General features: G+C 41.3%; 1 protein-coding gene across 7 annotated transcripts in view; it reads right to left on the minus strand.

The window, feature by feature from the left end:
• Nucleotides 1-1,843: 1,843 nt before the first annotated feature.
• Nucleotides 1,844-15,460, minus strand: part of znf536 (zinc finger protein 536) — a 208,303-nt gene continuing 194,686 nt past the window's right edge. For 6 of the 7 annotated variants that reach the window (XM_037095383.1, XM_037095376.1, XM_037095378.1 and 3 more), the window contains one exon: nt 4,394-4,548. In XM_037095383.1, the coding sequence (XP_036951278.1) occupies nt 4,394-4,548 (155 nt within the window). Of the gene's footprint in view, nt 4,549-15,460 lie in introns of all 7 variants that reach the window. The other variant, XM_037095381.1, reaches the window with a different exon arrangement.

Here is a 15,460-nt window from a genome sequence, read left to right on the forward strand (position 1 = left end):
ACATGCACACATATACATACATATACATAAACATGTAGATTACTTAGATTCCCGTTCACCCTTTGTTGAAACAATGAACTGATACTCATTTCTGCCTTAATTGAATCACTGAGTTTACCTTGGATAAACCCGAATTAACTCGATGTTAAGGCCACAAAAATGTATTGAAATTAACTGATAAAATCCCCTTTGTGATTAATATTTATTTTGTTTCCTCTCTGACAATATCTGTAAAAAAAAAACAAGAGCAAACACAGCAACACAGTGTATGAAGTCGTGTTCTATGTCTCAGCGTAACGTTCGTAACCACATATTAGGCTGGTCTTGATTATCATGGGTTGTGGAATAAATTGGACCAGATTATCTTTGGCTTGTACATACCGTCTTTAAAAGGTTGAAAGTGAGTCATGGATGTAGTTTGTAATTTCTCATTTTCTCTTATCACAAGCATCATAGTAATGTATGTTGTAAATAGATGCATCTGATCCAAACAGTCATTGCGCTCAGATTTTCAAATGGATTTTAAAGGTTTAACAACAGTTGACACCAGTTTAAAAACACATAAAGAAAGGGTTGAATTTTATCGATCCCCAGTTGCTACCGTGCAGAATTGTATAGTGTGTTTATGTGTGTGTTTATTTTATTTATCAGAATCAGGGCATGATGATGCAGAGAATGTGACACGGCTTTGTGTATTTTTGAGTACATTTCACAGTCACTTCTGTTCAGCAGCCATGACAGCATTGACTGGTAGTGTGTTTCTGTGTGTGTGTGTGTGTGTGTGTGTGTGTGTGTGTGTGTGTGTTATCATGGTAAGATCTGTTCTGAGACACCTGTTGCAGCTGGGATTATATGCCTGTCTGTCTGTCTGTCTGCCTGTCTGTCATTGGAAAGATTTTGTTTTTAGCCAGATACCATAACAAAGACGCATGATTTATCACTTAACTTTACAGGTGTGTGGTTGAGATAAAAATGAAGACAGCATGATGACGGGTGTGATGTGACCCATAATGTGATAATGTATTCATGACGACTTAGTACTAATGTAATCATGAAGTAATGACACCTAACTTGTTGATGGGCGTCACTGATGGTGAGATCCCATCTACTCATCTGTAGTTGATAATATAGCCATGCTTTTTCTAGATGTGGAATGCAGTTACACTGTTACTTTCATTTCAGATCTGAGTCTGACTTCCACCTGCATATTTGAATTTAAATGCTTGACCCTGTGTGCAACAACCTTTTGTAGATCTGTTAATGACCATTTGGCTAATTGGCTAATGGATCAGATTTTGTGATCTGATATACTGATGCATGTCGTCATGTTATCTACAGCTGGTTTTCTATCTTGACAGAATATTGCAGCCGAAAAGAACATTACCATATATTGGATGGGGGGCCTGAGAGAAGTTGAGAGAAGAGACAAAGATGTACAATGCACACGGCACACGTTTCTAATCTGTGGCTGATTTTCTGTCATCTAAATGAAACTGAATCTTCCCTTTACATGTCGCCATGAGACACTCTGAGTACACTCACGTGTCTGCTATCATCTCCGTATTTTCCCTGCAGCTACTTTAAGAGCACCTTTGGGAGACAAAGTGTTGCAGACAGTAATTTAGTTGTGCGCATTCGACATCATGATCACAGCCCGTGAAGCTTTGCCATCAAATTGACAGAGATAATAACTTGTGTTGAAGTGATGGACTGCTCTCCAAATAGTTTACCCACATCTGATCACACAGTGGCACTCCGACATGCCAGCTCGCCTTCCTGATTCCCAGTCTGTCAGAAACGAAGAAATTAAAAACATGAAACAGACCGTTGCACACTGTGACAATCCATTTTTTAGTTTGAATACATTTTATTTTTACTATAAGTACAGTTCAGTAGTTACAAAACGAAGCATCTGCCATGAGGGTACAGCGAAACATAAAGAGTGTTCAGCTCACAAGACAGGTTTTGTACATAATATGTGGAGTGGAATGCTCATTATAGCTGGTTCAGAGAAGGAGAGAGTCCAAGCGAGACTCTCACCATTAATCTCTCATCTTTACACCCCTGGAAAACAGAGATAGGGTCAGAGGTCAAAGCCATTGGTCAGTGCCTCCTGCAGGATTCGTCTGATTGGTTTACTCAGACCCCATTTCCAGAATTCCTCCCTTCAAACACCCTGTTATATTTCCCTACAACCATTACTTCTCACTTTTCATATGTCTCACTCTTATTTTAGATTTGACTCCCCTCTTTTCCTGGCATATTGAAATTGAAAGAATGGTTAATTGTAATCTACAAGAATCAAATTAAAATGGAACAAAAAAAAAGTACAGGCTGTACTGCAGCGGAATCTCCTCAAGTTGGAATTTGAGCGCTGGAAATCATCACTGGAGCAGTAACAGGCCTATGCTGCAGGTCAAAAAGGGTATTAGCATACAAAAAGAAATCGGGGTAACAATTTGTCAAAGCCACATACAGTATAGAGGTTGATCAAACTAAAATAAAGAAGTATTATATTTGAACTGTACATACCGCATTAGAATTTTTTTCTCTGGGTTCACAAAAAATGACGTAGAAACATTTCACAATGCCAAGGGACACACAGACACACACCTTCAGTTTAGTTAGTTAGCTAGTTTTGTACTGTATAAGTTGGATTTATAATACTATCACAGTGCAAAATACTTCTGAGAACCAAAACAAATGAAAGAAATAAGAAAGGATAAAGTCCCGCTATGCATAATGGATTCTGTATATATGGGGGCAAATATGTTTTCAGCACAGGAGACGATTGTCATCTTTTTCCTCTTTTTTTTTTTTTTTTCTTGATCAGTAAATGGAGAAGGCATTAATGTACAGTACATATAAAAATTAAAAATAAAATCAACCCTACGTCCTACGGTCTAGCACAGCTACATAGCTTTGTAGAAGCAATAACAGATGACTGGTATCTAAGGCTATACACAATATGTCTTTTTTCCAGTTTTTTGTTCGTTTTTTTTTTGTGTTTTTTTTTTTTCTCATCTTAAAGTAAATACATCAAACCATTTTCAGTAGTCAGTAACACTGTGCAACAATGATCAGTGGCAGTATTTTAGAAACATCTGCAACACTAGAGTCCTTGAGGTTGACATGAGAGATGGAGAGAAAAGGGGTGGCGGGCGATAAAGAAAGAAACTGTTTCCCCCTTTTTTTTTGCTTTTGAGATCTTTTCTTTTTAGATTTTCTCCGTCAAACTCTAGAAGAATGCCTACCTTTTTGAGAACGTGGCCGTGTAAACTACTGTCACTTCTTTGCTTGTCCTCGTCACAAATGCTTTAAAACTTTTTTTTTTCCCATTTTTTTTTTTTTTTTTTAACTACTGTATAACTCTCTATGTACATTAAGCGTCTACGGGCGCCGTGTTGAATGATACAGTACAAGAAAAGAAGACAAAGGGAGTCATATAGCAGGGTGAGGGCCTGTAGTGGCCTGGTTATGGGGGATATAGTATTATAAGTACATTTAGGGCAGTTTGAATATATTTTGTCTTTGTCGCATCATCATTAGCACCACCATCATCAAAAGTCTATGGGTTTGTTTCTTCCACCAGCGATGCCATCTTATTCTGGAGACAAGTGTGTGTTGTAGATTGTCACATGGTGCCTTGTCCTTTATTAACCATAATCAGTGTGATGCATGGTCGTGGGACATAAATAGTAACTATATGACAGCTGATAGGAGAGCCAGAGGTGGCTGTTATGACAGGTAGTGTGCTTGGTCTCTGTCAACAGTCCGGTAAAGTTGAGTTTTCTATTCTACAGAAGAATACATTCCAGCTACAATATAATGGTGGTCCGTAGAGAAACACAACTGACGTCTTCGTTGAACAGGAGGAGCAAAAGTCTTTGAAAGCATTTGATTAAGTACTAGACTTCAACCCTAATTAAAAAAAGACACACCTTTCTAGCTCAAGGAATGTATCAGAGATTGCGGTGCCAGTTACAGGAAGTGCTAATCAGACAGGTAGTTTCATCAAAAGAAAAAAAAAAACAAAAAACAGAAAACAAAACCAAAACATTGTATAAGAGAGAAGACAGCGAAGACAAGGGGCATTCAGACCACAGGAGACAAAACAGCAAAGTTGCCATCACTTGCAAAAGTCATTAGGTCCATCTCGCAAATCCGTCCCCACAGGAAAAAAAAACTGTCCCAAACTTTCCTTCATATAGTTCTTGCCTTCTCTTGACTCTGACGGTAGTATGTGTTTTTTTTTTCATCTTAAATAAAGTCTTTGTAATAGTGTATTCCTTCATTTATCCTTCATCATCCTCCTCATCGCCTTCATCATCATCATCATCCTCCTCCTCCTCCTCCTCCTCATCATCATCCTGCCTTGCTCCGGTGTGGGCCGTTAGTCTTTGTTTACAGCGTGGGCGTCCAGCCCCTCGGGGTCGCCTAGGTTATGGTTGTTAGGGTGGTTAAGGTCGTTGTTAAGATGGTTGGGGTCGTGGGTCAGCGCGGGGTCATGGGTCATGGGCTGGTCCTCCTCTCCTACCCAGAGATGCACTACGGCCAATGAGAGAACAAGAGGCAGATTAGCACCACGGACCCAACACACAGACCCTCCCTGCAGCACACACACACACACATACACTTTTACATCAATGCATTATACGGTCAGGGGCCGAATTGATAGATTCAGTCAACTTTTCACAGTTTTCCCTGGCCTACTGTGTCAAACCTAAAAATGTATCATTTCACCCAAATTACAGAGATTGTTTTTTTTTTTTTTTCTCACTTACCTGCAGTTATAGCTAGGTTTTAACATAATTTTGGTTTAATTTATCCAGGGTCTGAGTGTGTGTCTCTGACCTGATATAAAGGAGGTGAATGATGATGAATTTGATTGTGTTGGACTCATCATTAAAACAAAAAAAAAAACATTTAAGGATCTAGTGTGTAGGATTTAGTAGCATCTAGTGGTGTGGATGCAGATTGCAACCAACCAAACTTGCTTCACCTTACCCTCCCTTTCGTTGGTCACTAAAAATGTGATAAAATCAAAACAGGCCCTCTCCTGAGTTTATGTTTGCTTTGTCTGCCTTGAGCTGATGTAGAAACACGGTAGTTCAACATGTTGCACTCTGTGGAAGGGGACCCGCTCCCTCTGTAGATATAAACTGCTCGATATAAGATAACAAAAACATCTTGAAGTCTTAGTTTCAGGTGATTATACACTAATGAAAACATAATTCTGAATATTGTATTCCATTTCTGCCTTAATCCTACTCAGGGGACCTTTAAAAATGCAGCTGTATTTGCCGTGCTGGATAATCCATAGATCTAACTGTCAACAGTTTTTTTTTGGGGGGGGGGATTATTTCATTTGTATAAAGTAGTCCCAGTGAAAACTATCCAGGAACAAGTCTATGGACAATCAGTTTTATTACAGGGATGTAATAAAAGGAGTAACATGAGGAAATTGCTTCCAACACTGAAATCAGTTAAATTAATATAATGACTGTAGGATTGTAGTAGTAGAATTAGCAGGTATTACTGTAAAGACCTGGGTAATTACAGAGAAAAGACAATGCATAATAAAAAGGTTTGGTTGGTACATACATGGGAATTAAGCTTCCATTATACTTTGTTTATTAGTATTTAGCATTTGTATCCCTAACACAGTTTGTCAGCTGATAATTGAAGTTGTGAGGTCTCACATTTTAACTGGTAATTACTTTTGCACTGCCTACTCTTTTACAGTAACATGCAGGTAATCTGCATTTGACAGAGATCAACATAGTAACACACTGGACACTGGATATCAAGTGTACAGTACCTTGAAATGGAAATTACAGATACATTAGGTATATAAAACTGAAAGTAGTGGCTGCTACGTTTATTTTGTGCAACAAGAACGTTGGCGCACTGAGCCTTAAAAATTAGACCAAACAACTCAACATTCTCCATCACTTCACCAAAATATTGTGGCAACTTAATTTCCATGTAACAACATATTAACTTCCTTCTACTTCATTCCCAAACAATTTCTTCACAATACTTTAGAAATGTAAATCAAAAGGTTAGCAAAGTCAGTGATCTGTTCCTGTGATAAATTCACTCCACTGGATTCAGATTCTACCGTGCATGAGCTGCGCCTATTATTTAAGAAAAAAACAAACAAACCAAAAACGAGACAACTAGGACTAGCAACAGAAAAACCTTTTTGCTTTTAAAGTCATCTGATGTGTTGTAAATGCTTAACGCAGATTATCCACATCCATACAGTATAATGGAGTTCAGGCCCTTGAAGTTAAAAGTTAACCTCATTATTGCAGCACTACTGTATTGTGCTTTGTATTGCACTCCAAGGTCTAATTGTTATTCTGTCCGGCCCGTCACATCCTCCAACAATCACTGTAAATAACTATTAGGAAGGCGAGACGCTGATCTTTATATGTGCCAGGTCAGCAGAGCTTTCAGTAGATTGCTACATCTACTGCACAAATCTGCATTTATTCATTCCTAATTTTATTTTGGCGTTTTCCATACACAGGGGCTTACACAGTGAGATTGCAAAATAATCATTTCTAAAATGATCTGAGACGCCACTGTAACACATTACGCTTATGACAACTGGAGTAGTTTCATACTTGTTACAAGCAACTTGGTTGGCTCAATAAGTGTGACAGGGAGTGTGACCGTGGGTGAGAAGTGAAGTGAGTAATTCTAATAAAAAAAAAAAAAGTTTTAAGACTCGGTGAGACAGTAACAAATGCATAACTGTAATTAGGTCCCACAGCAGCGGCCGCTAAATAATACAACTTGTCCCCAGCCCCCCCCCACCCCTCCCTTTTCTACACTTCCATTCCCTCAGCAAGTTCTTAGAAAATTATTTTGCAATAAAACACAGCTGAACACATTTGCATGTCATGTTCTTTTAAAGTGGTGTTATGAATCTGACAAAACCAAATTAAAACAGGGGTTTATTTGAGCTGTGCTTTCGCGGGGACGGAAATGGATATCAAAATGAAAGGAAGTGGCGCCGTAACAGAAGGAAAATAAAGAGCTAATAACATGATAAAACATCTCTTAGATTCAACACTGGGTAATAACTCTCCAGCCGCTGTGCACACTGCGATACAAACCCCACATCGCTGCGACCGACACTTAGTCCACCGTATGTCTCGTACGGCCTTCTGCTGTTAGTGCTCCGTGTTACTCACCGCGGACGCTTCCAGTAATACTAAGGATAACTACAAATAGCTTGTTTTAAATTCTGATGATTCTGGTAGAAGCTCTCATTGAAAAAAACTGGGGCATAGAAGATTAAATCAGATTTTTAATGTGCACTTATAATATCGCATATCATACAAGACATCATTAATGTGACTGGTTGTGAGTGTACAGCCATGTACGTTGAAGGGCTGGTCTCGTTTATCGTAAACTAATATGTGTTATCTCATCATATGTGCATCTCAGATAACGATCCCTCACCAGTGAAGGATATGAGTTCATGACCAACTTCCGCCACAAGATGGCAAGCTAACACAGTGAATGAGACAATGGATATGCCTATGTATAAATAGCTGAGCATACCTCTGCATACATTTAGACATTGGAGAATCACTTTCAACATTTCTGTGCTAAAAGTCAAAATTAAATGAGAGGCTAATTAACTTATCTGAAAAAAAACAAGCAAAAGAAGCCAACATGACACATCTGTCATTTGTCCATGTCCCTGAGATTTACTGTGACGATTTTATGTTATGTATAATGCCAACCATAGCTAAAATAAAACAAAAATAAAGTTTCCCTGTTCTGAAGCTTCAAAAAGACTCTCGTCTGTCCCCGAGGGCACTTCCTGCCTTTGACTTCCCTGTAAAGAAACTTCCTGTAACGAGCTCCAGATTAGGCTCCATATTTGATTTTCACTGTTCATTAACTAAGCCACCTGGAATGTTATTATTTAAGCACGGTGCTCCTTCTCCCCAAACAACTGCCGCTGCGAAGGGGGGGGGGAATTTTCCTGGCCAACTTTATAGATTTAGCATAACTTCCCCTCGCAGTTTTTAATTTCCCATTCGGGCAGGCGGCAGATGCACCTCACAGACACAGAGAACCTGCCTGGCATTCATTTATCACATGAAGGCTGCATGCACGGCTTATTTATTTGTTTCCTTCAAAGAGTCTGCCCTTCACAGGGGTTGATGCGGTGTGCATACACGGTGGCAAAATGATATTGATAAAAGTGTATCCTCATCTACAGTTCTCTCACTATCCTTCTCTCATTTAACAACGGTAAAGTAAATTATCATTTGATACTTATATCTTTGCAATGCTCTGAAAACACAATATAAAAGAGCGAGCGCGCCCTCTAGTGGTGTGTTGCGAGACGGCAGATGGAGACAGTGGTGGTTATTGGAGAGGAGAGGGCCCGGGAAAGGAAAACATATGGTGTGAGGACACACAGCTCCAGGATCCATCCACTGTTAATACATGTGTCATGCTTAACAGAATGGATAAATGGGAAGGAGGATGGAACAATGGCATAACACTGCACTCTGAGCATGTGTCGGAGAACGCCTTGGGATACAGTGGACTGTGTGTGTGTGTGTGTGTGTGTGTGTGTCTGTGCGTGCACACGCGTGTGTGTGAGGAAGTGTGAGTGTGCGGTCTCAGAGGCATCACCTCACATTAATAGCAGTCTGTGAAAACATCACACAACAGGCACTTACCAAGTGGAAGCTGGCATTTTGCAGTGGCACATTTGTGCAGCGTTTCTTCATATTAAACATACTAATGACTAAGAAATGCTGATGCCACTGTCTCAGCAGTTTCCTACTCCATCCTTTCTATTTTTGATGACCATTGGGGTTCACCCCATAGATATTCCGGAGGTCAGTAGGTATTCGAAGATAGAATGAACCTGCCCCCAGCTGACATTTTGTGTCCAGTTTCGATTCATGCTTGTGAAAGGCTCCGTAAGATGCTGAAACGGCCTCAGAGATGTCTGTCTCCACTCACTACACACTGTCTGTGGTGCTCACAGCAATGCATTGTTAAAATGGTGTTCCTGTTACTCTGAATACTCCACAGAACACACTGTCAACGGTTTATTATCATTTCTGTAGTAAAGTAGCTCACGAGTACTTCTGTGAAAACTCTTCAAAGCCAGCTCTGTGGATTATCCAGAGTAAGCATATTGTTTGTTGGGCAAACACACCGGTGTTCAATTCTTTTATTTTTCATAAGATAAGCCCCACAACTGAAATTCTACTCACCGTATCACTATATTAAGGTGGAGGCACTATCTCCAAATCTATCTGGATTAATATATACTACTAGAGCACCGGGCTGGACTGAGGGTCACGTGACATATTTGTCACAAATTGATGAACGCAATTTATTTAGTTTTTTTTTTAGTTTAACAGCTACCATGAAGATTTGGGCTCTAAAAGGGGTGAAAATGATCAAATCAATTTGGGATCTCCTAGCTTCAAGAGGAACCATTTTTTATGTTCTTATTGTTTAAATGTTCTTCTTTAAACAAGTCACTGTCTACTTCAGCTGTTAGTAGGCTGCTGTAATGCTGTTTGCCCCATCGGCTTGAGGTTGAGTAGATAATGGCTGAGTTTGAATTTCTGGCTGAACTGTTCCTTTAAGGCCGGATGAGGAACGGTTGCACTGCCCTGAACTCAGATTCTCTACGCCACTGTATCGGGATGCAGCTTATTGTCTGGATACACATGTATTGATGAAAGTTGTCTTATATTCACAATATATCAGTCTCATATAAAAGTCTGAAAACAAGAAAACAGGCATTAAAGTAGTGTGTGTGCAGTGAGTCGTCTGTCATCGCGTCTATCCACATGGACTTTAGAGGGTGTAAAGTCGAGCTCTGTGAGCCCTGTGTGTGCCACTGAAGGTGGCTGTGGCTCTTTGTTCCCCCACTCAGGCATCCGAGCCCTGCACTAGCAGAAAGTGTTGTTCTTGGCACAGCCCCGTCTCATTGTACAGCCCAGTATTTATAAATATGTAAATATGAGCGGCACCAGGCATAACACGGCCCGCTTGTATACACCGAGGAGGAGCGACGAGGAAGTGAACGCACACACCCCCCCCCCCTTCCAAAATTGTATTTTTAGATGGTTTTAATGAATACAGGATGTTTATAGTTACCATTCCCTGTGATTCACACAAAAGACTAGAAAAATCCACATCCACCCTGCCACCCCTCCGCTGCACCCTTCCCACACTCCTCCCCCTCCCTCCCACAATCCCTCAAAGCACTACTAAAGAAGAAGAAGGGTTGAGGGAAAAGAGGAAAAAAAAAAAAAAGAAGCAAATTTGTGGTGGAACGCAGCAGGATTGTTGTGCTCTCAGTCTGCTTTCGACTCAGATCCCTATTAGACAAACATAGTGCGGTGTTAAGGTGCAACAAAGAGTGACAAAAACTCCTGCGCGCAGGTGGAGAGTGGGGCGGCGGCGGCGGCGGTGAGGGGGGGGTTGCATGTGTGCGCGAGAGAGAAGAGACAAGATGAGCGGCAAAAAGGTTCCTCACGAAAGCGACTTCAAGGCGGGATGCAATTTGTGTGTTATTTCTTTTTTTTTTTTTTTTTTTTTTTTAAAGTTGCAAAAATAATACAAAAGCCGAATCAATATGTGCAAGAGGCGGGTGAGAAAAGGATAGCTGCTCTCTGTTGTCTGTGATAATGTGTTTTTTTTTGTGTGTGATGACTCCATGTCAACTTGTTTTCTTTTTATACACTCAGTTTTGTTTTGCTGCAGACTCTCAGGTCTAATATGAGGTGATGCGTGTGACAGGATGGAAGGATTCGGCGGTGGAAGAAAAAAAAAAAAAAGAATGAAAAAGGAAAGCCAGTGAAATGTAAAAAAGAATGCAGATTGCGGTTGGGGGGGGGTGGAACACAATGAAGTGAATGTTAGTGGCCTCTTTCTATCTTTCGCTCTCTGACTCCAAAACTATTTCTGAGGCTAAAAGATTGCCGGCTTGATAATACCTCCGCTGAGCAATTTAAGCCCAAACACTCTGATGCTACAATCTGTCTTCTCTGCCTGATAGCGCTTTTCTCCCCTCTCCTCTCCAAATTACTTTCTTTCATATCTAATTATATTTGCTAATGATCTTATAAGAGAATAATGGAATGTGCTTGATCTATTACCTTTTTTTCAATACATAAATACAATGCGGGGGGAAATGACTATTGGAGACAGGAGGAAATGCTTCTTTTTTTTTTTTTTAATGTTTTTGATGAGAGGGAAAATGAAGCTGGGAGCTGCAGGGTCATTAATGGGCGATGAACGCAGAGGTCATCTCTCACATTCTCTTTGACATTTCTCTCATCTGACGTGCCGAAACAATCACAACCTCATCCGCTGTCTCCATTCGGCGCCCTCTGCTTCACTGTTCTCGCTAATCTTGCAGATATCCACCTCGAGTGTCTTTGATCTTTTAATGGAAAAGCGTCGAACTTTGTTTGGCGTGGATTCGGCGTTGCTCGTTTGTGCTCCGGCTTCGTGTTTAGCCTCGAACTTTCAAACTTTCGTCTTCGCGGGGGGCTAGGTTGCATGTATGCATCACTGAGAAATTGATTTTTAAAGAAAGGTCGTGTGAAAGGAAGATATTTTCTTAACAAATGTGGGGTGCCTGTTTTTAAAGGGGTGCTCCGCTTCCGTCTACGCATCAAGATCTGTTTACAGTCATCTGGAGTACTTCTCACATCATAAAAAGCCTCTTTGGAGCCTTACCCGGAACACGGCATAACATTAGGCTCTGCAGGTACTAGCATTATGACTGACGTTGCGTCATATCTCCACACTGTTTTTGCGCCCTTTGCTGCTAACGCTAGCAGATGCTGTGAACGCCACAGGGGGGCTACTTAAGTAGCCGATAGCACTCGTGCTCCGTTCACTGTTGTCAGCCTCAATTTCGACAGGGCTGCTTGAAATAATCTCCTCCTGCTACCTCTCTTCCCGATAGATCCCGTTTGAAGCCACGCTCGCAGTGTTTTTGAACCTGCCATTTCACCTCCCTTCACTATCTCCCCCATCGCAGTTTGAGTTTAGCTCGTATTAGTCACGGATGACGTACGCACATGCTGTGTAGCTGGCTGACGCAAAACTATTAAAGGAAGGACGAAACTTGTTTCAAATAACCTTTCAGAAAAGGTTTTTCAGCTGTGAAATGTAGCATTCTGATAGTACTATGGGTATTTAGTGGGTTTAGTCTATAAAATCTTAGAAAAATACCAATAAAATAATCTCCCAGAGCCCAAAGTGACATCTTTACACTGGTTCTTCATTCTGACCACCCATCCAAAATGCAAAGACTCTTCACTCATGGTGATAAATGAGAAGAACATCCAGAAATGTTGGACATTTTGCTTGACGAATGACTTGCATTATTTAACAGTCAGCAACTAAGTTCCCTTTTGATCGACTAATCGGTTATTTGCCCAACCATCGCAGCTCCCCTGTCGATTGGAGTTCTCAAATCATCCCTTTTCCTGAGTTCAGTGTCTGCACAAGTTTCTCACCAAATCACACAAGAAGTCACAGCAGTTCTACCCGTCCGTCCCTGTGCCGTGATGACGGCTTTCTGGTCTTCAACTTCCATTTCGCAAAAATCCACTGGCCTTTTAACTGAATAGCGCTTCTCTCTCTCTCTCTCTCTTTCTGTTGCCAAACTCCTGTCCCTCCCTCGCTCTGTTCCTCTTAAGCCTCTCCATCCTCCATTCTTCCCTCCTTTCTCTCCCCCCCGTTATATATTTTTTTTTTTCTCTCCACAGGCCCTAGGACAAGCCAAGCCATGACAGGCACTCTAAACCCCCTGCATTAATGGAAGGAAATGGCATTCGATCCCTGTTTGATCTCCTAATCATTTCTGCTGAAATGATAATTAGTGCCCTTCCAATCCTCCCACAGAGGAGGAGAAAGGGGTGGGTTGAGGGGGAGTGGGTAAATACATAAATAGACAAAAAAAAAAAAAAAAATCCGCTTTTTAGACCCCAAATGACATCTTTGTCACCAAGCCGGGCATGTTCATAACCAACAAGTGCTTCCCTCCATTGCACATTTCCCATCCGTTTACGCGCAGAGAGGGGATATACACACTTACACACACTCAGACACACAGAGACACAGTGCCTGGCGACTGCTGTCTGTGATTCTTTTCAGCTGACATAATCCTGATTGATTCGTTCAGCAGATAAAAACTGGGTCCACTTCTGCCCTTTTACTGGGGGGGCTGGAACATAATACAGCCTTTTATTCAGCAACAATGTAGCATAATGGTGTTGGAATGTGCACGGGGAAAAAAGGCCACATCTTAAATGCTTGTGACACACTGTGCTTCGAAAAAAAAAAAAAAAAAGGCCTGTCGTCTAATGTAGAAGAGAGAGGGAAAGGGCAGAATAAAAAAGGGGAAAAAGGGAATCATGAAAACTGCCAGATTACCCATGAGCCCTGGTCCTATCACGGTCAGACGGAGGCTGTTATACACCAGAAGTTGTTGTCTGTCTTTGAGTTTTTGTCTCTTCAAAGCGGGTGGTGATGTGTATCTGCGACTTTGTGTGTGTTTCTGTCGTTCTGTAACTCAACGTTGTCCTCAAGTGCAAGGAAGTCGAGTATCTGAGCTTTTCCTAAACCATTATGACCATCCATCCTCTGCTGAGAAGGAAGCTTTTCTTCAGGGGGAGGACAGGATAAGGTGAGGTCATTTCGTCTGCACAGATTGTAGTCACCAATCGCTTTCTCTTTCTTTTTCTTCTTCTTTTTTTTTTTTTTTTTAGGGGACGCCAGCTTTCTGCTTACGTGAACTAACATCCTCCCTCATTCTCTGAGATACAGGCAGAGGCTAAAGGCCACGCGAGTGGGTGTTTGTATTAGCGCACTGCAACAAATTGGGTTTGTCTTTTCCATAAGGGCTTGTAGGCTTCGAGAAGACCTGCCTGAGCATTATGTGCGGCTACAGCTACCTTTTAAATCTCACTTTGCAGAGGTCCTTTGATATGATTATTGTTATTAAATATGCTTCAACTCACAGTACCTCTGTGTGCTTTTAAGCTGCGCTCGCAAACCACATAAGCTCACATTTGTACGTGTCATAGGTTACTTACCTACTGTTAAGTTTACAAAACACGTCATATCACATTTTCATTACGTGTCTATGACCCGACTTTCATATCAGGCGGAGGAGGGGAATGGTGGTGCGGAAACAGGCAAGATGGCTGCTGAGCCAGCGACCACGTTTCCTGACCGTGTTTCAACATTTGTACGTTTGAAACCACAGGATGATCTTTAGGGAGACCCCGGGACAGTTTCCAGCCGTATTTGTGGGAACCAAACAGCTATTTTATGACAAAAACTTTGATGGTTTCCTCACCCTTACCAACTGGTTTTTGTGCCTAAATCCGACCGGAGCATAGACAGAGAACATAAAAAACGAAAATCGAACCTAAACAACCATAAAGTTGCTACATAAAGAAACATATATTCTCACCATTGGGTTGTTTCTACAACAAATAACAAGCAGAAGAGGAGGACGGCGATGTAATGGAGGGAGTTTAGGAACTGATGGAGCATTTTAAGCAATGTTCAATCCAACACTAAAACTTTTAGTGAAAAGAGTAATTTCAGGGCAGTTTTTACCCGACTCTGACTCCGTAAAACAGGACAGTGATATGCTGTGTATGATTTGATTATGGCATCCTGTCATGACCCTCGGAGTTTAAATCAAATTTCCATCATGAGTTCCTTGGCGCTGACTGATCCTAATACACACACAAACAGTTTTTTTTACTGGGCCTTGCAAAGTTCTCGGCCGATTCTTGTTTTTTTTAAGTGTAGCACCAATGAACTACCGAACACAAGAGAGCAGATGGCCTTTCTGCGAGTCAATTGTATTAATTGTAGGTGCTAATCTGCAAGCCACGGCCCTCCCAGAAGCGTACGGTGTTAACCACACCAGCGCTGTGCTGGTGACATATCTGGTTACTAATTCGGTGTGGCATTAGGCCAGATGGGAGACGGGAAGGAAGGAGTCTGTTAATCTGCCATTGAAATGTGTCCCCATCACCAACTATACAATTGACCGGGAGAAGAAGCAGAAGAGGACGGAGGGAAGGAGTGTGACGACACAGTATAGAGGATATACGTTCAGTGGATCGCAGAGGGAGGAGAAAATGAACTAGACACAGCCGCAAATAGGGCAATATTATATAGGGCAATATGCATATATAGGGCACCACTAAGTGTGTTGCCTTGCTTAAGTCTATAAAACTCAGTCGTAAAGATTGACACAGACAGGAAATATGAGTCGAGTGATAAATCTCAACTTCAAATAATGAAGCCAAAATGTCAGGTCCTGTACTAAATATAGTTGCTGGTGAGTCAGTGTTCTCCACCTCTGGAGGCTCCTCCTTAAATCTCAGTAATATGTGTATATGCAGCGAGG

Source organism: Acanthopagrus latus, chromosome 4 (assembly GCF_904848185.1).
Source record: "Acanthopagrus latus isolate v.2019 chromosome 4, fAcaLat1.1, whole genome shotgun sequence".
NCBI lineage: Eukaryota > Metazoa > Chordata > Actinopteri > Spariformes > Sparidae > Acanthopagrus > Acanthopagrus latus.